This window comes from Vanacampus margaritifer, chromosome 1 (assembly GCF_051991255.1).
Source record: "Vanacampus margaritifer isolate UIUO_Vmar chromosome 1, RoL_Vmar_1.0, whole genome shotgun sequence".
In the NCBI taxonomy this organism is placed as follows: domain Eukaryota; kingdom Metazoa; phylum Chordata; class Actinopteri; order Syngnathiformes; family Syngnathidae; genus Vanacampus; species Vanacampus margaritifer.
Window position 1 is genome coordinate 13,650,929 of NC_135432.1, and position 25,016 is coordinate 13,675,944.

A 25,016-nucleotide genomic window follows, 5' to 3' on the forward strand; every position below is an offset into this window, starting at 1 on the left:
TCCAACTTGACCCCTCCCATCTTTGCTTTTGCTCACAAGCAAGCGCACGCTTGTCCTCCGATCATTCAAGGGCTGTCAAGTGGACTGAAATTAAGTTTTACTTACACCAGGATATGTGAAAAGTTTTTTGGGACATTCTACCACTCGCATTATTTTTATTACTGGTCTGCTTTTTTGCTCCTCAATCATGTTGCTACTTCCTAATGAGGAAATTTCCGTGTGTGGCGTGCGTGCGTTGTGTCTGCACAGGAGGGGGAAAAAAGTAGCCTCAAGGAGTAAGTCATAGACATAAGATTGTTTTGAATGGAACATTCTAATCTAATGTGCCTGAAAAATGTTTTAGTAACAGGGATATTTTGTTGAGTGATAACGTTGCAGCATAGTGCTATTAAAAATGAGAAGTAAATCAAACTCATACTAAAAAATAGCTGATATGTCCTACAATTCTGCATGACCTCTGAGAATATCAAAATATTCCAGTTGGATACGTCAAATTGAATGCTCATAATTGAAAACAAAAAAAATGCTACAATTCATAGCAATAATTCAAAGCCAACTCAGTCCATATTGCAAAGGGTTTATTGGTAATAAATGAAGTGTGCCATCGGTTGAAAGGGGGGGGGGGGGTGTACTGTGGGTGAGGCCAAGGTCTTTGGTCCATTCGATTGCGTGTGATTTGTTTTGTGGTGCATGTGGGTGGGAACAATTAGTGGGAGACCATAAGAAAAGGCACTTGAGTTTGCGGATGTCTCAGCAACTGGATGTCCATGATGCCCAATGTGAATATTCACATAGAAAATATATGCAGGAAGGAGAGCCGAGAGAATTCAATTTGGATTGATAATCTCACAAGGAGATTTTTGTTGAGGAAATGAAAAGGCTGCAAGATTAACTGAGATTTTAAAAAATAACAATGGGATAAAATAATAAGAAAAGAAAAAGACAAGTCTTTGGCAATAAACTATTTCTACAATTTGCACCAAAAAAAGAAAGAAAGAAATTGTGGTTTTCAAGTTGTGATTAACTCAACAGCAAAAATGACATCAGTCAGAAACATGAACACCTGAAGGAATACGCACATTGCTAATTAGTTCTAAATGATGCTAACTTAGTTGCTAGCACCTTTAAAGCTCACATTAAACAAAGCACTACAGTATATTTGTCGGCGTACAAAAAGGTGGGACCAAAAAAGGAAGAAAAAAAAAAAGACTACTATGCAGCAAGAAACCTCATCAGTGAACTTTGAAGATGTTAGCTAGGCTAGCTCCTCATTTTTGTATCAAGCTTGTATTTTTCAGTCAAAAGATTCTTGGCCCATTTCGATGCAAATATTACAACTTTCAAGCAATTACATGAAGAAATTAAAAGAAAAAAATCTTCAGGGTAATAAAGGTGAAGAAATGCAGGTTTTACAAGGTATATTTCCCGCAGTTCTTTGATACAGTCCACACTGAAGCTTCCGCAATGAGGTATTTAACTTGTTTTCCTTCACGTTTTGGTGGCAACACAAAGTGAGAAGCTTTACTCATGCAGTACAAAAACGAGCGTATGTATTGGAAAAAAAAAATAATAAGTGGACAATTTTTACAATTATCTGAAAATGATCTCCCTAAATGATCTCATTTTCTTCAAAGGCAAATGTAAAAAGATGTGTTCAACAAAAGGCAACACAACAAACTGCTCAAGGAAGAAAGTTAGATGTGTTGGTCAGAAGCCAAAACTCAAAAACAGCATAAAGGACTTCCGTTTTTTTTTTTTTTTTTTTTAAATAAAACAATCTACCAAAAAAAAAAAAAGAGCCCTCTTATACAAAACTTATCAGGAAGGGGTCACTTCAGGGTCTGAAAACTATCTATTAATTACAACAACAAAAAATGTGAGCGTCTGGCGCAAAAAAAAGGAGGGGGGAAAGAACGTCCCCCATCATAAAATAACTGACTACGCATGCCACAAGGTGGCAGCAAAGCACAACTTGTATCTCAGTAACACTCCTCAACTCACGTCCACATCGGTCCTCGGCACCAAGATGACGGCAAAGCAATACTTTCACAACAAAAGCAATTAATAACTAAGGGTAGATTCAAAAATGAACGCCAAGCCGGGGAGAGTTCACTGTAATGCATCTTTGTCCAAAATAAATGCAAGCGACCTCTAGTGACTGGCAAAAAAATTAACTATGTGACATGCGTAGCCACCTGTTTGGAAAAAACAAACAAACGGAGTGACTTGAAACGTGATTATTTTAGTGTTTATATACAGGCACCTCGACTCATTCAAGGTTGGAAAACATCAATCTAGCAAATTAGCATAGTTCAGCAACAAACTACTGAGGACAGCTAGTAGCAAGCTAAAGCTAAAGCGCTAGTTCTCCCTGGTTTGTAGCAGCTCAGCATTAGTGCCATACGACTTCCTTTAAACTTTGATATTGAAAGGGGGACACAAAAAAGGTTGCGGTGAGGGCAAATGTCGGTCAAGTACTCACAAGTGGACGGGAGACGGCGAGGAGAAGCCTCACACGGGCCTTACATCAACTACTCTAGCCACGAAGCATTAGAGCTGCTGTTCAAGTTTGAAGGATGAACGGATTGGTGTATATGGAACCATGAAAATATGTAAACTTCTTTTCGGGATGGCGGGAAGAGGCTCGGGGAGTGCAAGGTTGATAAGTAAAGGGGCTTGGAGCGAGCGAGCGAGCGGAGGGATTCCAGTGTCAAGGGCAAGGCATCCGCGGAAGCCTTTGAGGAAGACCGTTGTGAGAAGCTCGGTTTTGGTTGGACGAGGACGAGGCGGCGGCGTGGGACGCGCCTCGAGAGCTGTTGGGCGGGCCGCTGCCGTCGCCGCGGTAACGGTGATCAGGGCGTCCGGGGTGTCGATCGTGATTGAAGCCGCTGCCGTAGCGCTGGCCGCCCGACTGATAGCCCGGGCCCTGGAACATGCGCCGGTTGCCTTGGAATATCTGAGGACCACGTCACAAGTTAGACACAGCGTCTTCCTGAGGGTGCCACGTGTGAGTTTAAAAACACAACTGTCAAGTTGAACCCGTCTCATCGCTTTTCTGTCTTTCTCTGTGTGACATGCGTGCACCGCCAGCTCAAAAAAATTTTTTTTTTATCAGGAAAATTGAAATGTTGAAAAAATTTTACCACAAAATCACCACAATTATAAGTACTGATGAAATGTTTAAAATAGGGGTGTCATGGCATTACGTTTTTTTATTTTTTATTTTTTTTTATAAATCTTAATCGCATGACTTTAACTCTTTCACTGCCACTGACGTTAAAAGACGTCAAGTAAAAACCTACGAAGGGCTGCCAATGACGTCATCCAATTATTTTTTTTATACATTTATTTTTTTTGAAACGGGTGCGGGCAAGCCTTCCGGAGCTGTGGTGAAAGTTTCAAGGAGGTCTGTTGTGCCTAATGACTATTTTTGGCCCCTAGAGGGCAGCGATGACTCTTTTGACAAGATCGGGTGGGCGTCAGTAGAGGCGGAGCTAGAACGTCGAGCAGGAGATGAGAATGGAAGACAAAGGAAAAATGGCGACCGGTTGCGAGCAGCTCACGCCCGAGCCGTTTTTTTCAAAGACCAAAAGCATCGACCAACGATAAAGAGCACATTGATGACGACGATGATCATCATCGATGATGATGATGATGATGGTGACTCCGTGGTTGGAAAGCATTGACGCGGCAGTAGGAGACATGGGGGGTAGCTAGATGGAGGAGGAGGAAACGGACAAGGCGCCCGTTTGCAAGCAGTTCTACACTTACAAGACGAAAGGCATCAACCAACGCTAAAAGAGCACATTGATGACGACGATGATCATCATCGATGATGATGGTGAATCCGAGGTTGACGGCGAAGTTGCAAGCGCTGACACGGCGGCTATGACGGCGTCAAACGCGGAGCACAACCGAGCACGCACAGGCGGACGTTCGATCGGACGACGGAGAGTGCCCCGAGTCCAATGCATATTCATCGGAGGAGTGTGTACAGTCTGCTACTTGCTTTTTATTCCCCGGAAAAAAAGGCCGTCAAGAAAGTGTAACGTTTGCACGCAAAACGGACCAATGCGAAAGTGAAACTAATCTGTTGTGCGAGTCCTGCTGTGTCTCCTTGCACGCAGGGGAGCGTTATAAAAAGAAAAACTGTATTTGAAACATCCACATAATTGTAAGTAGTACCACAGTTGCACACATTTGTAAATAGTTTGCGAAATTGTTTTGTCAAATTGTTACACTGTTGAATGGAAATAAACGTATTTTGCAAACTAAAAACACTTTTTCATTGTTGGTGAAAGCGTTTTACAGAAGTAAAGCACTATTTAGGTGTTTGTGGCATCATTCATGGACAAAAAGAAGTGTCAAATTCACTAGAGTGCATGAAATAACATCGTTTCACAAAAAGCTCTTTTTCTCCGCTTTTTGTTTCAAAACAGAGAATTTCGGTGAAAGTAACCATTTTCTATTGTTGATTACTGAAGAACGGAATAAGGTAGAAACAAACTTTTTTTTCTGATGAAAGATGAGAGTCCAATCTTTCATTTAGTAGTATGTGTGTTTCCATAGTCCAAACAACATTTTTTGTGGACCTTGAAAGATCAGTCAAAATGCTTAAATCGGCTGGCACTGGGGACAAACCGTTTCTGAAAACGTCTGGCAGTGAAAGCGTTAATAACTCAAGATTAATCTGTTCTAAATGTACAAAAAACTTAGTTTTCATACGCTTGTTAAAATAAAAAAATGTTTACTAGAAATATGATTGCATCTTTAAGTCACTGATAGTCATTTCATAATAATTCATATAATTGAGTTAAAATGAAAAAGATACACTGTAAAAAAAAAAAGAAAAAAAAAGAAAAAAAAGAGTGATATTGATTTGTGTTGGTCATTTTTCTGCCATTAGATGGCATAATTGCATTCTAATCTTTAACATGAAGTAACTTGTGAAATACTGCACATTTAAAAAATAATACAAAATACAACTAGACCTTAGTCTCCACAAATATATTATTATTTACTTTATTACACCTTAATAGTGACGTGGACAAGTCTGCTGCATTGCGACTGGAATTCCCCCAGTACAGGTCATTAATCGTGCGTTAAAAATATTTAGTGGCGCTAAAGAAACTTTAAATAAACACACTAATTTTGACATGCCTAGTTGAAAAACATTTTAACTCAAAATCACCACAATTATAAGTACTGAATAATTCCTAGTCTTTGCATACAATCTACTTCGAAACAAATCAGAACCGACTTCAAGAACAAAGTACGTCATACGTGGCCATACTTTGCACCACGACCTCACCCCGCCCTTGCCAGATATATCAGGTATGTGATTTTCAAAAAAATGTTTACCTGTTTGGTCGGCGGTGGTCGGAATTGGCTGGGGGGGCTTTGGGTCTGGGTGGGGGGAGGACTTTCCACAATACTTGGGCTGGCCACTGAGGACGACGTGGAGCTGCAACGGGATCGATCCGAGTAACCCGTCCGAGGGTGGTAAACTGGCAAAGAAAATGAGGGGACGTGGCAGATTCAGAAATCACAAACCCCGTTTCTACTCAGTCACTTTTATCTGAGCGCACTGTACGGCGACACGGTTGCCTAGTAACCATAAAATACAAAATACTGTGGCAATCGTTTTGGTGGCAATTCATAGCATTTTTGATTTTGTACATTTGCATAAATTTACATACCCCAAAGGCATGTAAACCTTCAAGCACAACTGTATTAATTAATATTTCATGGGTAAAACTGAATGTTCTGTTTAACGAAAGATGTAGCAGATGTGACCAGGGGAAATATTAAAAGGCAAAAAAAAAAAACTGTAAGACTATGACTTTGGCCATTATTTTTTTTAAAAAGGTAACAATATGGAGGTAGCGGCCATGACAGCTTTTACCAGATCCAAATTCCGTGATGCTCGTCTTCAACGGTTCCAGATCGAAAGTAAATCTGACAGCTTTGCTGAGATCCTCGTCGTATTTGCGCTCGCTCACGAAGTGCTGCAAAGGCAAAACGGTGACAGACGAGAGTCAGGGCATCGAGGCGGGAAGCAAAACGGGGCGTCGGAGAGCGACTTGAAGCACCTTGATGTCGGCCCGCAGTTCAGTCAGCTGCTCTTCAGACATGGACGCCGACTGGTCCGTCAGCCTGCGGAGCTCTTCGGCTCTCTTCTGCCGGGCGTTCAAACTCACCACTGAAACGACAATCGTTAAGATATGAGATTTGAAGAGACAAGAGGTACATGTCAAAAGAATGACGGATTTGTGCTGAGGCGAGTGCGTTTCGGGCCGTAATAACGGAAATGACTGAATTGCACTGTCATCCGGTGACTAACCAATCACAGTCTTTAACAATTAGGATGTCATTTTGTTGAATCCATTTGAGCACGTTAAGAAAATAAAAAGGGCTTTGATAGTTCCGGACTCGGGTATGCCGAGCTCCGCATCGAAACTTCTCGTGTAAATTTAGTCGGCTCAGCAAGCACACAACAGCCACTAGTCATTTGCAACCTGAACTGTACAGCACAGCTGATTTTTAACAAAGATATCCTAAAAATCTAAATAATCCATCTGAGTTTTTCTAACAATTCCTGGGGAATTGAACGGAAAAGACAGGAAAGGCCAAAAGAAGAAATTTTTTTTCTTTTTTTCTAGTTTCATGTCTGCACATTTTCTCACGCGTCCCAGCATGAAGACAGCGCCGAGACTCCCCTGACACCCGACACCATTCCATTTTTCCAGGAACGCTCTTCGCTCAAAGAGCAGAATGAAGCAGAATGGCCTACTTGTACTAATGTCTTGTCTTGATACACTTTGCTTGTTTATTTTCCTACTTTCCATACATGCAAATACAGGAATGTTGGAGGTATATTTCAGGGGTCAGCAACCTCTCCTGTCAAAAAAGCGATTTTAGGTCAAATAAATAACCACAAATGTGTCTGGAGCCGCAAAACACTTGAAGATTGTGATGAAGGAAACAGTGTGTTAGTTTAATGTATTGAGGGCTCATGAGTTATTGGAGTTGCACCACAACACAAAAATATACAACATCCAATACTATGACATTCATTTTCTTCTCCCTTTTGTCTTTAGTGTTTGGATTTTTTTTTTTTTGCGTGTAATTTTTTTACATATTTTTAGACTTTCCGGCAATCTTATGGCCATATTCTGGTAATTTTCTGCCTCTCTTCTTCCTATTATGGACATTTTATGGCCTTTATTTTTTGACTTTTTTGCAGCTTTTTTGCCAGCAAATATCTGACATTCATGCCAATTTTTTTTAATTAATTTTTTTCTGGATTTTTTTTTTTGTGTGTGGACATTTTGTAGTTAGTTGTTGAACGTTTTCTTTTCTGCCGTTTGGCAATTGCAAAACAATTTTATGGTAATTTTCTGCCTTTCTTTTGTTTATTAACATTTTAGGTTACCCTTTTGAACATTCTTTTCTGCTCTTTTTTTTCCAATTCTCTGATATTTTTGGCAATTTCATGTACATTTTATGGTATTTTTTTCCTTTTCCTCTTCCTTTTTGGACATTTTATGATCCTTTTGGGATATATTTTTTTTAACTTACAAATCTTTTTCTTGACAACTTAAAAATTTGGCCTCTGAAATTTTAAGGAATATGTATTCTTTTTCTTTTTTTTAATCTAAATCATTTGAATAATATATTATCGAAAAAATACAAACAAATATGTAAAAAATATTAATTTATTATTATTATTTTTAAGATCCACAGGTAGCCACAGAAGAGGGAATAAGAAGCCACATGTGGCTCCAGAGCCTCAGGTTGCAGACCACTGATATAGTTGGACCCCTGGAGGCTCCTCACCAAAAAAACTCAGACTTGCTCTTCCCCAACAAGACTTTTTACGAGCTTTCCAGAAACACGTCAGGCCAGATTGAGTTCCTTTGAGAGCTTCTATCTGCCTGAGACTTCTCAAAGACAGTACTTACTGGCTTCTGCTTTCACTTTGTCCATTTCGGACAGCAGTGTCACTTCTCTGTCCATCAGGCTGAAAAAGAAAATGAAGATAAAATTGTCTTTAATCAGATTACAGACAAGAATTCCAGAAACATGAATCAAGAGACAGCTGCACGCAGTTCGGATAATGTGGTGAAAGGTTCTGCAGTAGGACATGACAGTCAAGTCTAGTGCAAGTCACTGACATGTATGAAAATAATTCACAGCCATAAAAATAAAGCAATCAAATAGCAAACATTAAGTATAGCGGTTATTAACTAATTTACTTCCGGCCAGTTTCACTGAAGCAACCCCTTTCGCTCCAGGCTGTTTTACTGGATTTTGACTGATTTTGCAAGGCCCACAGAATATTGTGTTCTATTGCTATAAAAACATGAAACCTACCAAAAGAAAGATTAGAGTCTCTTCTTTCATCAGGAAAAAAAATACAAAGTATATTTATATCTGTTTTAGTTTTGCAGCAATTAGCATTAGAATATAGCTAAATTTCATCATTTTTCATAAGTCTCTTTAGAACTGTGGGTAAATGAGCTTGTTTGCAACATGGCCCAGGCTGATCTCTTATACTCTGATGTCACCTGCTGGCCGTTTTTAATAATAACTACCGTTGCTTTAAGCCACCTCTTCAAGTCAGAGGCTGCATCAAAGCCTTCTGTATGCTCTAGCATAAATAAATAAAAACTTATAGGGGACCATGGCAATATTTAAAATAGAATGTGTTTATACATTTTTGGGAGCAAATGAGTTAAGCTTGCAACACAACATATTCTTTTTGTACGCTGCATGTTGTCATAGCGATACCTAGTAATGTCTTTTTTATTTCCACTTATGAGAGTCCTGAAGGTACACCGCTAATTGTTTCAATGCAAAATACTGGACAAATCCATTATTTTAAAAAAAAAATAGAAAAGAAAAAACTGTCAAATATACAGACGTGGTCTGGAGATCAGCAAAAGTCAGCTTCATCCTCTTGACGGATGACTCCATCTCCTCCTTCACCATCATCCTGTAGCGAGTCAGCGAAGCGGTGCATCGCTGCAAGTCCTTCACAGAGCGGTCAATGTTGGGAGCTGAGGGGACACATTCAAATTGTCACAAGACAGAATAATGTCACGTGCATGTGGCCTATATTTGAGTAGTAATTTTTTCTTTTCTTTTTTCTTCATTCACTCAACTGCAACGTGACAGTATTACTAATGAGGTGGCGTCTGCATGAGAACAAAACTACACAATTATTTTCAGTTACTACTTAACACCACACCTTAAGCAGATTTTAGTAATGAGTCACGGACTTTACCGATCTTTTTGCCCGCAGACGACCGCTGCTGACTTTGCCCATCGGGGAGTGCCAAGGAGGAATTATGACGCTGTGAATCTCGTGCTTTGTTGCCTCTGAGCGCCTGGTGAGAACTCTGTACCGGCTGAGAGGGCGGCTCTGCTTCTGCACCTATGAGCCGCACATCGCAGCTGTTTAATTCCTCTGGTGACCAACAAGTGATGATGCGTTCACATTTGTTTTTGGTAAGGACATATTCTCACTAGGCAATCTGTGCTATGCTAGGCCTAGCTGATACTTTAACATCTGGTATGTTTGATTAATAAGTAAAATATTAAGTGTTTTTTGGTCACAGTACTATGAAAAGCCAAGTTATTATTATTGTTTTTATTAATTAGTATGATTTTTTGGAACAAGTGCTTTATGTTTAAGATTTCTTCCCTGGCACGCTTGGAAGAGCCCGGCGTGACTGGTCAAGGACTATAAATTACATCCATCCATCCATTTTTTTAACCGCTAGTCCTCACAAGGGTCGCGGGGGGCGCTAGAGCCTATCCCAGCTGGCTTCGGGCAGTAGGTTAGGTACACCCTGAACTGGTTGCCAGCCAATCGCAGCTATAAATTACAATAAAACATTTTTCACTATTAATCAGTTTCGAAAGTCTGTATAAATTCCAATTGGATGAATACCAAAGCAGTATTTCCCATAGGAAACAATGGAAATCCAAATAATCTGTTCCAGACAGACAGAAATTACCATAGTTTTAACATTCAGAAAAGCATGTGAAATAAACTAAATTGCTAATGAAATGAATGAACGAACTTCAAACAGGACTTCCGTCTTTACTTGATGTAATATCAGTCTGTCAGAAGTGTATGCTGCAGCTAGCACTAAATGAATCCGTCAAAATCAAATCACTGAATCTTTTGAAAACTGTGGCATACCCAAACCGACGTTCTATTGTATGGCAACGTGCTTGTTCCGAGACAATCATCAATAGCCCCGCCCAATGCAAATAAACAGAATGGCTAGAACTAATCTAGTCAGTCACGTGTGCCTTACCACACCTCCCCATGATAAATGTCACCTTGCACGATAGAAATTGGCTGGACTACAATATCCACCAAATCAGCAAACCTGTGTTGTATGATGACGTGATGGCAACTAAATAAGACAAACCTTATATTGCAATTTGCGTGCATGCCAGGGGTGACAGAAAAAGTGTGGCAGAATCGCACACAAGTTTGGCCTGACTCAAATGGCCTAGTTTGAGTACGCCCCTAAAACACATAATAGCCCAAAAAAAAAAACCATCAATATACAAGTCCTGTCTGTGTTTACCAGTGATTTCAGATGTTGTTAGCTCAGAGTCCAGCTCCGACGCGTCCAGGGAAGCCGAGTCTAAATGTTCGCTTAGAGAATCAAGTGACTCCCCCTCCACCAATGATCCGTTAGGGTGGAAGCCGTTGGTCTTGTCCTTGCCCTCCTCGACGGGTGTGGCTTCGGACGGGCCGGGTTCGGCTGCGGCCTCGGGCCGGGGCTTGGGCTTCTTTTTCTTATTGGGCTGCAGATCAAGATATCAATATCAGGCTGCTTTGTTGATATTTTCTTTTGTCAAGTATCAACAGGACAGGTGGGATGTGACCTGCGCAAAACTCACTGAAACTTTACAGTTATTTAAAAATATATACACAAAAAAAAGAGAATTTCAAGTCAGTTGAGTCACCTGCCATTACATTCGTAGCTCAAGTTTGCTCGCAATTAAAATAAAATAAATGAATATATAAATGGCCCATCGACCGCTTGTCTCAAAAAAGTCACTCATAACAAAAAGGTATCTATGTAACTGACTTCCTATTTTCCACCAATTAATTCCCATCAAATGCCTTTGTAGTCTTATACAGTATCAATAAATACTGGCTCCATGTCATACAATTATGTTGCTTTCCCCCACATACTTTTTCTTCATGTGTCCCCCATTTTAATGGTAAAATTGTAATGAATGATTTTCTTTCTTTCTTTCTTTCTTTTTTTTAACCCATTAAGGCCGGGAGCGCATAACCGCGTCGCTATCGTTAGAGTCGGGAGCGCTCCAGCGCTCTTCTCCCTTTAAAGCTGAGAGAGCGGATACATCATTTTGTTTTGACCAATTCTTGGCCTCTTATCCGATGAAATGCGTCAAAATCTACACGAGAGGGTGACGTGGGCCTCGTAGCATGTCCTGGAATTTTATCCGAGCGTTCATGGCTGACGCAGATTTGCTCGCGGGAGTTATGAAATAAATGATGGCGGCGCGGGAGGACTGTGAATCAGTGTAACCAGTCAACAGTGACATATTGTTAAGAAATATGTTTGTAGACGATGAGAATGTTGAAGATGTCGACGGCTTTGTAATGGAATGGACGACGAATAACTACCACGCGATCCCCGAGGTTATTACAACTGCGCTCTTGTGTTGGAAGGTAAATATACCTGCAGATGCGACACAACAGTTTGTTGATTTATTTATTTATTTTAAATATTGAAGTTTTATAATAATAAAGGTTTATGTGAACGCCACAGATCTAAGCTTTGAGGAGCTGAAATATCAATTATTTAGTAGGCATTGAAGATATTGTTGAATTTCCAGGAAAGCTTCAGGTTTTCGGGGTTAACTAACGTCACCCATAGGTTTTAAAATATGCCTTAATGAAGACATTTTTTTGGTTGTTAAAAAAAAAAAAAAAAAAGTACATATCTCCAATAAATAGCAGGGGTCAACTGTACAGTAACATAAATTTCAAAGATGATTTACACACAAAAAAAAAAAATCTTCAATCAATGAGAATGAGGTGCACATACCTTCTTTTTGCCCGTGACACTCCACTCCTTCAGGATCTCCGCTGCACTACCTACAAAAAGGTGTGCCGGAAACGATGCAAAATACTCAATACATTGTTTGAATGCCTCTTGGTGCTGTCAGGAAGTTACTTAAACAAAAAACAAACAAAAGAGTCTGACGTAAAAGGAGTTTCTTGTGCTTAATATAGCCCAGGCATGCTTAATCTAAGCGCCGCTACGATGACAGCTAGCACGTCACAACTGGCTGACTTCCAGTCAGCTGGAATTGCACAAAACAAACAATGCAATCTCCACTAAATGCAGCTGCTGTCATATATGACGTACATGACCGTTGCTTTAAAGGCCTTTCTGAACTGTGGCTTTTATGGAAGCCAAACACTAGCCAATAAATGTTTTATAGTGAAGCTTTCTAGGTCAACACTGGATGCCCTCATACCTTCTAAGAATGCTTGAACTGCCTTGTCAACGCAGTTCTCAAAATGCTGCAACACCAGAACAATCTCATTGTTGCTTTTGTTGGGCACAACTGCCCTGACGGCGCTGATCTGCAACACATGGAAAAACAGATATCATACAACAAGTGACACATATCAGCTGGAGCGGGTTTAAACATTAACTACAATAAAGCACTGCATCAAAACATGAGGCTGGCAGAGTTTTACATCCGCCATAAATGTAGCCGAGTGCCAACAAGCTAAACCAAAACAGTAGTGTTTTACAATAATATTTGCCTGTGGCTAACAAGCAAAGCATGTAGAGTCCCTGCTGCCAAAATGGGCTCATGTATCTGCACAGGTTTCAGAAACTCACAAGTAGACTTAATTTTTTTGTGTGCTGTGCACTTTAGCAACCCCTGACAAGACAAAAGTTACAACAAAAGTCATACAAAAAAACAGTCTTAAAGTGTTTAAATTTGCACATCAGTCACAACAGTGTCAAGTCAAAGTGCAGAAAGAAATTATTGCCTGCGCTGCAGCCGCTGCACGACATTTGAAACCATGTTGATATACACATTATTTTAAAATACACTTTTTGTCCCTCCCTCACTGTCTGGAATGAACTCAGACTAAACCTTTTCTGTTTGGGGTCAATTAGGATTACTAAAATTATTTGTATTTGCTAAATGCCAAAATAATGAGAGAATTATATTTATTTTTGCTTTAGAAAATGCTTACTATCTTCAATGTTACAAGCTGACCTAAAAAAAAATTGAAACAATTTGGGAAACACCAGAGGATGGTAAGATGTCTTTTGAAGCTTATGGCAGGTTTATTGACAGCATACGCTGTAAGAGGCACACCTGTGGATGTACAATACAGGTCAAAGGTTTGGACACAGCTTCTCACGCAATGCATTTTCTTTATTTTCATGACTATTTACATTGTAGATTCTCACTGAAGGCATCAAAACGATGACTGAACACGTGGCGCTAAGTACTTTCAAAAAAGGGTGCAATAATTAAAAACATGTTTTATATTCTAGTTTCTTCAAAATAGTTACTCTTTGCTCTGATGATTTTTTTTTTTGCACACTCTTGGCATTGCCTCGATGAGCTTCAAGAGTAGTCACCTGAAATGGCTTTTCGACAGTACTGAAGGAGTTCCCAGAGGTGAGAATGCCAAGAGTGTGCAAAAAAGTAACCAGAGCAAAGGGTGGCTATTTTTGAAGAAACTAAAATCTAAAACGTGTTTTCAGTTATTTCACCTTTTTTTGTCAAGTATATAACTCCACGTGTTCATTCTTAGTTTTGATGCCTTCAGTGAGAATCTACAATGTAAATAGTCATGAGCATAAAGCAAACACATTGAATGAGATGTGTGTGAGTCCAAACTTTTGGCCAGTACCGTATTTGAATGCACACCTTAAACACATGTTAAAAAAAAATAATAATAATTAAATCTCCCAAGATATCGGGATGAGAATTGTGGACTTGCACAACAAGTCTGGCTCAACCTTGGGTGCAATTCCCAGATGCCTTAAGGCACCCGACGTTCATCTGTCTTTTATTATTTTTATTTTTTATTTTATTATTATTATTGTACTTCTAGACTCTAGAAGTACAATAATCAATAACTAATAAATGATCAAATGAATCAATAATTATTTTGCTAACTGATGAAAATATGATGGGTGTTTTGAAAGGGTGACTATTATATGTTATTATAAGCCATTTTTACCAACAATACTTTAACAGAGTTTTCCAAAAAAGCACAATCTTAAAATATGATTTTAACAACCACAAAAAAATACAATTAAAAAAAAAATATATATATATATTTTTATATATATATATATATATATATAAAAATACAATTGCCGGGTTTTTCCTGAGTACAAAATTCAGAGGCGGCCACCTCCATCTAATTTGCTCACCACATTCAGCCGGAGCCACTGATCTCAATCAACACAGCGCTGCGGCTGTGTTGATTGAGCTCGGCAGGAACGTATTTTAACTGCAGTTGCAGGGTTGCGCCATTAGGGAGGCGCTATATCAACAGCAGTGCACCGGAAAGACCTGAAGCAACACCCGAAGAAGAAACAGCTTTCTTTTTTTAAGTTTAATGTACCGAAGACGAAACGAATCATAATTAGGACATATCTATCACACTGAGGAGTGCGCACGGAAGACGATAGACAAAATGAAACGTCAATTATGATTATCGCCACAGCAGGGTCCAAATCTCGACCTTTGGCCATATTCAATACTACGCACGCTACAGGTCATGTAAATGTTGTTGTAAACAAGTGATACGTATAGCTTGGCAGGGGAGCAAGAAAAATCTGGTCAGGCAGATAAAGCACTGGCGGGAACCCTGCAAACCACTAAATGTCCATGTTGGTGACTGATGCGCAACTTTGACACACGTCAAGACTTAAACATAATAGAAGAAAACAGCTTTTCAACAGTTGCATCTTAAAATATGTGAACACAACGTTAAAAAACAGCATGTTGCTCACATCTTAAAAATCTGTCTTGGTAAAAAAAATGTAAAAAAAATGCTCAGGCTTCTGGCGCAATAAAAACACTTGAGGTGCAATTCCATAAAACGTCTTATCAAAGCAGACTTCCCTGAAAGGCCTTCGGGTTAAGTGAGGTGTAGAACATTAAACAAACAATAATGGTCCTCCAAAGTACAAATGGTAGGGAAGCGTGTGTGTGTGTGTGTTAAAACAAACTCCTCGGCATTGCTCGCGTACACACGTCTTACCTTTTCCTTCATCCTCTCCGGCGGTCCTCCCTGGGACATGACCATCTTTGAGCGTGTGTCAAACACAACGCCCGAAGTGTCTGAAATGAGCAGAAAAAGAAGGAAAAAAATGAGAGCGACAGAAGACGCTTCAAAATCAGTGTGCACGAGTTGTGTTACATCAATTTTTAATGGAGCTACATTTAAAATCTTCCCAAGAAATGTCTGGTCAATTCCTATGCTGGCTTGTTTGTGTCAAACAAGACAAAGTGGCTTTTAAGGAATATTTCCCCTTAAATGTAGAGGAGGGAAATTTGCACACAGCTGAGTAGGACAGTGAGCGGGAAGTCCAAAGTTAAACAGATCCATCAGTGATAGGAAAAGAGGTTAAAGTGACAGTAAACATACACGGCCAGGTCACTCTGCTACTTGTTACGCCATGCAGCCAGCCAGCCACGACCTCGCCTCGCCGCGCCGCACGTCAGCCGGGCGTGTTCATCTCAGCACACACTTACCCTTTTGGTTCTTCTTTGCCATGTTGTCAGCCACAAGTTGCACAATGATGAGTCTGCAACTTGCTCAAGACGATGACTTCAAAGTGCGCTGCACTATCGCTCACAAGTGAAGGATCCGAAGGTTTTGCTCCTTTTCTCAAGAGTTTGTGCTGTGATGGAGGAAGTTGTCGAGGCTCACGCCTGGGCCGGAAGGTCGGAAGGGGGAGATTCAGACCAAACCTCCACCATCAGCTCAGCTAAAGACACGATTTCTCTTCCTGGTGAGGAGAAAGTAGGGAGAAAAAGTTGTCATTCATTTGGTTACTTTTGTCTATTTAAAACAGAAACGGCGATGGTGGGAGTCCCCCACTAGTCTAAACACAGTATTCTGATTAATATTGTGTGTGTGTGTGTGTGTGGCAAAAAAAAAATAAAAAATTCTCATAAGAATCGCGATTCTCATTTAGTATGATTCAGAATAGATTTTAAATGTCCCGAAATCGATTCTATTCAAACTATTTTATACTGTCTTGCCTTTGTCTGTGTGTGCCTTTATTTGGAACGCTGTTCATGTTGTACCCGGTTTGGCCACAGAGGGGCAGTGTGGTTCCACGCAGTCTAATACACTGTTATGTTGTAGCCAAAATAGAGAGTAGAAGGAAAAAGTCACGATCAAGTTATTCCCCAAAAAGTTTTTTTCTTTCAGCGTGGAGGCGTTCTTTTGAGTGATAGAAGTGCCGCGAGTAGCGCGCTAGTTAGCATTAGCGAGTCAGACTGGAGTAGATCATTACTATTCCTTGCACATCTATAGATTGAAGCAAAAATCATTGTCAATCAAATCATTTCGAATTAAAAAAAAAGAATCGCTCTTAATCGATAATCGATTCTGAACCGAATCGCAGACCCAAAAATCGGAATCCAATCAATAGTATACAGTATGAATAAAGCATCAAAATTCACCCATTTTTATCCATCTCTGCCACTGAAAATGACATCACAGATGCTCGGGGCTCAACTAACATCCAATCATGGGTCACCTGATTTCTGAACCTGAGCCGTGATTGGTCGTTACCTGAGCAGATATAATTTACAGTTGACAGCAAGTGGCAAAATGGCCGCCCACTGAGAGAGATAAAAACAGGTGGATTTTGTTGCTTTGCTCATATTCCACAAGCACAATATCAAACAATGTGGTGTTTAGACTAATGGGGGGCACATACAACATTTTTGGGTTGACGTGCCATTTTAACTTTAGGCGTCTTACGAGGGATAATTTTCCCCCATGGATCCTCTTATAGTCCGAACACCAATCTAGCATAACACACAAAAAACAACAAGGCTGCAAATAGAAGTGCTAGGTTACAAATGCAGCCATTGTTGCAACTTATATATAGCAACTCTTCTGACCACACTATTATTAAAAAAAACAACTAGCAACATCACACAATCATTTTCACATAGATTTCGAGATCTTCATCTTTTGCAAAAACTCAATAGAAGCACATGCAGGCACATATTAATGGCCACTAACAAGTTAAAATATAAAAAATATAAAAAGGCAGATTTCAATCAATTGCTGCCTCCTGTCTGGAAAACAAACCTTCATTTTCAGATAGTCCTAATCTTTGACACGCTTGTCGTGTAAGAATCTCACTGTCGAGTTGACCTAGAAATGACCGAGTTTGTTTTGGAGCACTTTCAAGGTTGTTTCGCAAATGTCAGCTCAAATGGAAGAGACACGCTTGTGGCTTCGTGACCAAGCATTACTTCATTCATGTCATGCCAATTATATAGAGAGAGTTCCCCCAAACAAGTATCTGTACTTGTATTAAGAAAAAACTGCAACCCTAGTACAAACTAAGTGTGAGTATTTTGGCCAAGTGTCAGAAACTGTGATAAACTTATTAGTCGCTTGTACTCGCAACATAGCAAAGGTCCACCTATTTATCAAACATTATTCGATCTTTAATTTATTTTTTCCCATGTTTTCCTTGAAGCAAGAAGCAGAACTGATTGCTTCTTCTCGGGAAATGGACAGCTAAAAGCTTTCGGTCTATCGATGACAGTTTCAACCACACCTGTGTATGCGCATGACAGTCACCGGTGCGATAGTGCAGCCAGGCGTGCAGACAAGAAGAAAGCAAGCACGTTCACTACCTGTATTGAGTTTAGGATTATTTGGCTTTTGGTGAACTTCCACAATGAAACTGAAATGTAAATAGAATTTTATCATCCCTAAACATTTTTGTGATGCACAATTTGTTGTTCTCTAACAAACCGCTGAATGGCAACAACAAAAAACATGAAAAAATAAAAATAAGTCCCTCAAACAAGGTCGGATTTAAAGCCTCATGATGTCAAAATATGAACTGCTTGATGAAGATGATTGTTGGTTTAAATAGCATTTCCAACTGAACCAGGAAGTTTACAGGTTAATTAATGTTCACCTGTTATGAATTCTGCCGTTCACTTACTTGTTTGGAAACAGCAAGGGACTTAAACACACTCAATACAAAGGACGTGAAACACTGAACATGACGTCAAATTGATTTTTCTGTTCATCCCGAAATTTGCCCCGGAAAGCTGATGATCCCAAACTTTTTGATAGTGGTGTATGTGCTGCATCCTTGTGTTTGTTGATCAAGTGGGTTGCTGCTACTTGAGTCGTCAAGAGAGCCAGCAGGATTCGGGCTGCCTGCTGCAGGATGAGGAGCAGGAGGAGGAGGAGGAGGGGGGTTAAGTGAGAGCCACTCTCAACTTTAAAACTAAACACATTTACACACGCACTGACGTATGCAAGTCAATGGGCTTATCGGACCACGCCAAGAAACCGGCCTGAATAACTGGAAAGCGAAACTAGTGGAAAACTTCACCGTCGATAAGTTAACGTTCATCAGGCACATTTTGGAACACTACACGAAATCCCTCAAAAGAAAAATGTTCGTTTCTCCACTTACACGAACATTTCAATAGCAATTTATGACAACCAAGCCGCAATACATTGCATGTACTGTCTTTGTATGACAAGACAGGTTGTAGCCGCCACAAGGCTGTAAAATGTAGCACACAATAAGCTTGCTTGCTCGCTCGTTTCACATCATCAGCCCAACTCCGGAGCTAAGGTTAGCTTGCTATCGTTACCTAACGCCGCGTAAGCTTTGCACAGCTACGCGTTAAGGACCGCAATTATTAGCCTCCGGTGTAACATTTCCAGCAACACATCGGCGATGATTTGCAACATGAACACGGTAGCTACCCAATTTTTTTCCCCCATCAAAAATGAAAATCGGTATGAAGGTTTCGGTAGCTTGCAGCTAGCTTGCAGTTATTATGGTTTTAAAAAAATAAATAAATTTGCTCATCAGCTACCCATTTATCCGTTCTACGCCAATTTAAGCAGCTCGCTTAGAAGCTTCATAATAACAAAGCTGAACATGCTACGCTAGTAGGTAAATAATAGTTACGTACTTGGTGATGCAAAAGGAGAGAATAATTCGGGCACTAGTGACCGCAGATCCCAAAGGCAGCAGACTTGTGAGGTAAGCGACAAGACAAGAGTCTGTGTTCTACTGCTCGGCCGCTCTGTGTTCTGCTGTAGTTCGCTTCAGGTTCCTCCAGGGTTGCCAGGTTGGAACGTCACAAACACGCCTTTATTAACCATTCACGGCACACGGGAAACATTTGACAAAGCTCGATTTTTTTCTTCTTCATTTTGCTCATTAGTGTATTCAATTTTTTTACTGACATATCAGCAAAATTAGTCCTAATAGTTTGAAAATATCAGTTATTTTTACTTTTTTTTCTGGGAGTCGAAGCAAATTTTTCCATAATGAAAATTCACACAAAGCCTTAATGTGTTTTAGCTGGAACTGAAAACTAAATGAATGAATGGATGGATGGACGAATGAATGAAAAATTGACAAACGGGAAAAGTTTGGAATAGTAACATGAGTAGATTATCCTCAGTAGGGTTGTGGGTATGCAATGCATGGATGGCGCTACACCAGGAATAGGATGTGCTATGGACAATTCCGAACATCTGGGCACATATGATATATTTTCGCAATGCCCCTTATACACGGTGAAAACAAATGGTATATATAGAGAGAGAGAGAGAGAGAGAGAGAGAGAGAGAGAGAGAGAGAGAGAGAGAGAGAGAGAAAGAGAGAGAGAGAAAGAGAGAGAGAGAAAGAGAAAGAGAAAGAGAGAGAGAGAGAGAGAGAGAGAGAGAGAGAGAGAGAGAGAGAGAGAGAGAGAGAGAGAAAACAGGTTTTATATTATATATTCTTCAAAATAGCCATCCTTTGCTCTGGTTACTTTTTTGCATACTCTTAGCATTCTTACCTCTGGGAACACCTTAAAGACTGTTGGAAAACCCTTTCAGGTTAATACCTTTTGACCAAGTATGTGCAAAAAAAGTAATCAGAAAAAAGGGTGGCTATTTATTTATGTATTTATTTTATTATTTTCACCCTTTAAAAAAAAAAAGTACATGACTCTAAATGTGTAAGGGTTGTCATTGTTGTTGTTATAGTTTTGATGCCTTCAGTGAGGATCAACTATGTACATTACATTTTCATGAAAATAAAGCAAATGTATTGAATGAGAAGGTGTATTGCTTTTGCATGTGACTAGCATACAAAGCTCTCAGAAAATCAGGCATAAAAGAGGTCGGTTGGATGTTCCAACCATATTGTTATGGAAACTAAATTATCGTTCCATGTTTTTTTCCATGGACCCAGAACGTTGGACAAAATGTGTACAAGCAGTGAAAGAGAGGGGTAACTAAATACAAAAAGGCAAAACATCAGTCTAATCGTCCAAATCGCTTAATTCAGCTGAAAGTATTGATGCAAATGTCCTACTCTTTGTATAGAATATTAAAGAGTACTAGACTGGCTGCCCTAACTCAACCTGAGATCAAACCACCACAGCTCCGTGCTAGCTATCGTACCATTTGATAGTCTTTTGACATTATAATGTAAAGCTATAGCTTGCATATCACACTATGGAACAGTTTTTACATTATTGTTATAATGTACAATATTCAGATGACCTAAGACCTAAATATTATACATACTTGGTTTTGATTCTTTCATTATTAATAATGTAATAAATGTACAAGTGCCTCTTGGCTGTTTGTAAGTCTAATGTTAGACCATTTTAGATCTATTCACCGAGTAAGACCGCCATTTTGGCTTGTGCTGTAAGATCAGTTTTATTTAAACAAAAAATAATAATAATAATAACAAAATAAAAATATATTTATAAATCATTTTCTCACCCCTACTATAAATTAGTCAAGCCTCGCTTTAGCCCCAGCAGAGAGAAAAAAAAGCTGAGTGCTGACAGCAGCTGTCAGAAAGTAGCATCTGAATCTAGAGTCACTGAAGGAGCTGTGCAGCTGTCTGTCCATACTGTTCAACTCCAACATCTTTGACTTATGTGGCAGTTGCGTTTACAAAGCCTGCAACGATTTTTGTGTGTGACCATGTCCATTGAATGGACAGGAAAATGTCAAGAGATATAAAATACAGGTGAATTAAAATGTCTTCAAAGGTCCCGATGCCGGACTCCAGGTTAAGCGGAATGGTCGCAGTAACTATTTTTCTCCGCAGTACTTTCTTTCTTTCTTGAATTTTATTTTATTAACCGCTTCGAAGAGGCAAACCATTTGCATCGATACATGGCAACCCTAAAGTATCGTCACTTCCGTCTGGGGGGACGTTCGCTCGTTTTGTTAACTTGCACCTCCCGATAGACAAGGCTCATGATGTTCTTTTAAGACCTGCTCTGCTTTACCTCTCGTTCTCGCTTAATCGCCTGATGTTGTCATGAGAGCGACCACCTCGAGGACAACGTAATGAGATTACTACGATAACGATTTTGTAGTCTCTGCCTGTTTTGGGACGAGGAGCGTTGGGTAGGGGGGACGTTTAGGTTGACCCACGAAGGGGAACGATCAGCTCTTCAAAATGGCAACCCCCTATGTTACAGATGAATCTGGTAAGCCCTGCGCGTGTGGAACTTACAGAATTAAAATATAATGAACAAATATCAAATTAGTAAACGGTTGCTGTCGGGATTTACTATCTTACCAGCTGCTGTGTGTTTGGCTATTGCAACGTTTGCAGTGCTCGCAACGCTGCATTGTTGCCATGCAAATGTATCCCTGTTGTTGCTCGCAGGCTAGCTGCTAGTTAGCATGATACTATCACGCGTCCTCTCGTATGAGACGAACGACAAACTTGCTTTCACCTCACCTCCCTTTTGTATTGTTGCTCAAATGAAGAGAAGCAGTGGGGTGTGTTTGATTAAAAGTTACCAGTAGTGAACATCACGTTACAGTGTACTGGAGACGTGCGCCACCATAAAATTTTACATTATGTATGCACATTCATATTTGAAAGGAAAAAAAAAAAGTCTGACAAATGTCACAAAAGTTGATACAGGTTAATGTTGTATCTACTGCCATCTAGTTGTAGAGCATATAAATCTCTGGTCACTACCTGTAGCAGGCATGGTTTCAACAAAGATCCATTTATGTAGTGAATATATCAGCCCACATTAGTGAAATTGTTTAACTTAATGTGGCAAACTTGATCTCTTACTGGTTGGATTCATTGCTGTGCAGAGCTATTTTGTTGTTGTTGCCATGTTCATTTCTCTTGAAGTCCATTCTACTTAATTAACAGTAAAGCATAAAGCAATGAGGTGCAACACACTTCCAAGCAAGCTGTGCTCTTTGTGGCTTCATGTTTATTGTTATCCACAACTCATATTATTGGTGTTTTTATAGCCAAAAACAACAACAATCTGCGATTTACACTATTCCCAACCGTTACTGTTGCAGAACTGACAAAACATGTTGCACTTTACTAAAAGGAAGATTTAAGGTTTTTCCATTTTATATGTCGTGGAAGCAGTGTTGAAATGATTTTGTTTGGTTTATTTTTTGTTTAACCTCACAAAAATCTGGCATTTGAATGGGTGTCTGGGCTTTTTATATCCACTGTATTTGGTGGGACAAATGTAAGCTTTATAATTGTATATGTGTATTTGACAGTTCCCTTCTATGTTATTATTGTTTGTCAGGAAAATACATTGCTGCCACACAGCGACCGGACGGCACGTGGAGAAAACCACGGCGGGTGAAAGAAGGCTATGTCCCCCAAGAAGAGGTCCCGGTGTAAGTGAACTCTGTCACAACTGCTTCATGAGAAAAGAGGTGATTGTTTTTTTAATGTTCGAATTCCCTCTTTTGTCTTTCAGATATGAAAACAAATATGTGAAGTTCTTCAAAAGCAAACCAGGTCTTCCGCCAGGCCTGAGTGCATCTGACACTGAGTCCCCAAAACAGCAGCACAAGATCCCGGGATATCCGGACGGCGATGCCGCCAGTCTCTCCAAGTCGGCCAAACGCAACCTGAAACGTAAAGAAAAGCGAAAACAGCAACAGCACGAACCGGAGGAGAGCGAGGCTGACGTGGCGTCTCTCTCCGACGCCGTCGAGAATGTGACCATCTCAGCGGGTGGTGAGCACTTGCACAAAGCAACGGCAGCAGCGACGGGAGTAGATGATACCCCTGCAGCGGAAAAAGCGAAGAAGATTAAGAATTTGAGAAAGAAGCTGCGTCAGGTGGAGGAGCTGCAGCAGAAGGTGGACTCAGGGGAAATAAAGCAGCCAACACAGGATCAGTTGGAAAAGTTGGCCAGGGCGAAGACTCTGCGAGACGAGTTGGAGCAGCTGGAGAGCCACTCGTGAGAACGGATGAAATTGGTCAACTTGGTCCTCTGTGATTCCGGCCTCCATTTTAACCTCTTCATGATGAACATTGAGTAGCGGCTCATGCCAAGTCTGCCCATTCATTGACATTTCACACTCAGCTTGGCCCTGGTGTTCGTTTTTTAAACATTTTTTAAACAGAACAAAATCAACTTATGTTCCTTTTTTTTTTTTTGCTCCACTTTGTACCTTTAAAAAATTAATTAAGTGATTTGTTGACGTGTGTGCTTTTTAAATGATTTCATCAAAAGCACTATATTTAATTAAATATACATACATACTACATACTACAATAAAATGATCTAATTTGGATTTTTGGGGGAGAGTTTGCAAGCAACAGCTGTTCACGGAGGATAGAGATTGAGTCCGACTGCCAATACGTCAGCGATTTGTCAAGATCTGATCTGTCATTCAATCGGCATTTTTTGGTTTGACCTTCAAGCAAAAATTTGGGATACAAGCACCAGATGGTGGCAGTGGACTCAACTCATTTCACAACAAGCAGCAGTTTGGCAGATAAAAGTACAAGTAAAGAGCAATTCTTTAAAAAGAAAAAAAGACTTCAAACTGTTTATTGCAACCCAAGCAGAGAATTAGGCTACGTTCACACTGCAGGTCTTAATGCGTAATTCCGATTTTTGGGTGAAATCAGATTTGTTTTTGTTTTTAGTAAGCGTTCACATTACCAATGGGGTAGATGCCACGGAATTTCGGGTTTCACATCAGCGCCGCGCCATAACACGGCAAAGTCGGCGATTTGATTAACTTGGTAAAAAACAGCAGGCAACAGAAGGTAAAGGGCTGTTTTCAAACTAGCGATCTCCAACTTAAGTAAATATCGCGCTCTATGAGTCCCGACTAAATGTGCAACTTCGACTCACAGGCGACGTTCGGTTGAAGTAGTAGATTCCATTGCTCGATGGGCAATAACTTTAAATTTGTATAATAACAGTCACTAAGTCGCTCCGGGTCACGTCCACTTCCATTCAACAATCATTTCTTTCCGCCGTCCGTCATAGGGTAGTCACGTGACGTCGGTGCAAATGGTCAATACTCTTCTGTACTTATTTTATGGTTCAATAAAGCTGATAAAAAAATAGCGTCCAAATATGGTGTTTTTCCTGTCACCCATTGTGGCATCCTAGCGATGCCACACCATATTTGGACGCTGAATGGAAGTAACGTAGGGTGCCTCGCCAATTATTTCTAGAGCACTTCAAAAATGTAGCCTACATGGAGTAAAAACCAAACATATAAAAACAAAAAATTTAACATTAAATTAATAACATACAAAAGGTAAACACTATCAGATACCAGACCAATGTCGACATTCGTGTCAAGCTAAAAGCCAGCAATAAAATGTGTTTATTACTCCGATTACGGGGTTGACTGCGTGCCCCCGCCCCCCAGTGCAAGTCCGTGAAAATAATTAAGTACT

The 25,016-nt window shown here is 40.0% G+C and overlaps 2 protein-coding genes across 2 annotated transcripts; one reads left to right on the top strand and one right to left on the bottom strand.

Annotated features, from left to right (window-relative positions):
- Nucleotides 1-561: 561 nt before the first annotated feature.
- spats2 (spermatogenesis associated serine rich 2) lies at nt 562-19,405 on the bottom strand. Its single transcript, XM_077581621.1, has 13 exons — nt 19,261-19,405; nt 15,814-16,070; nt 15,320-15,399; nt 12,547-12,655; nt 12,111-12,160; nt 10,611-10,833; nt 9,290-9,439; nt 8,927-9,062; nt 7,965-8,023; nt 6,093-6,202; nt 5,906-6,008; nt 5,362-5,507; nt 562-2,956 (listed from the first exon to the last, which is right to left on the bottom strand). Exons 2-13 carry the CDS (start codon nt 15,833-15,835, stop codon nt 2,711-2,713), a joined length of 1,434 nt encoding a protein of 477 aa, XP_077437747.1. The 5' UTR covers nt 15,836-16,070; nt 19,261-19,405; the 3' UTR covers nt 562-2,710.
- A 2,090-nt stretch (nt 19,406-21,495) lies between these two features.
- pym1 (PYM homolog 1, exon junction complex associated factor) lies at nt 21,496-24,006 on the top strand. The gene is made up of 3 exons (XM_077545753.1): nt 21,496-21,798; nt 22,888-22,981; nt 23,065-24,006. The coding sequence occupies exons 1-3, from the start codon at nt 21,768-21,770 to the stop codon at nt 23,555-23,557; spliced, it is 618 nt and encodes a 205-aa protein (XP_077401879.1). The 5' UTR covers nt 21,496-21,767; the 3' UTR covers nt 23,558-24,006.
- The last annotated feature ends 1,010 nt before the right edge of the window (nt 24,007-25,016 follow it).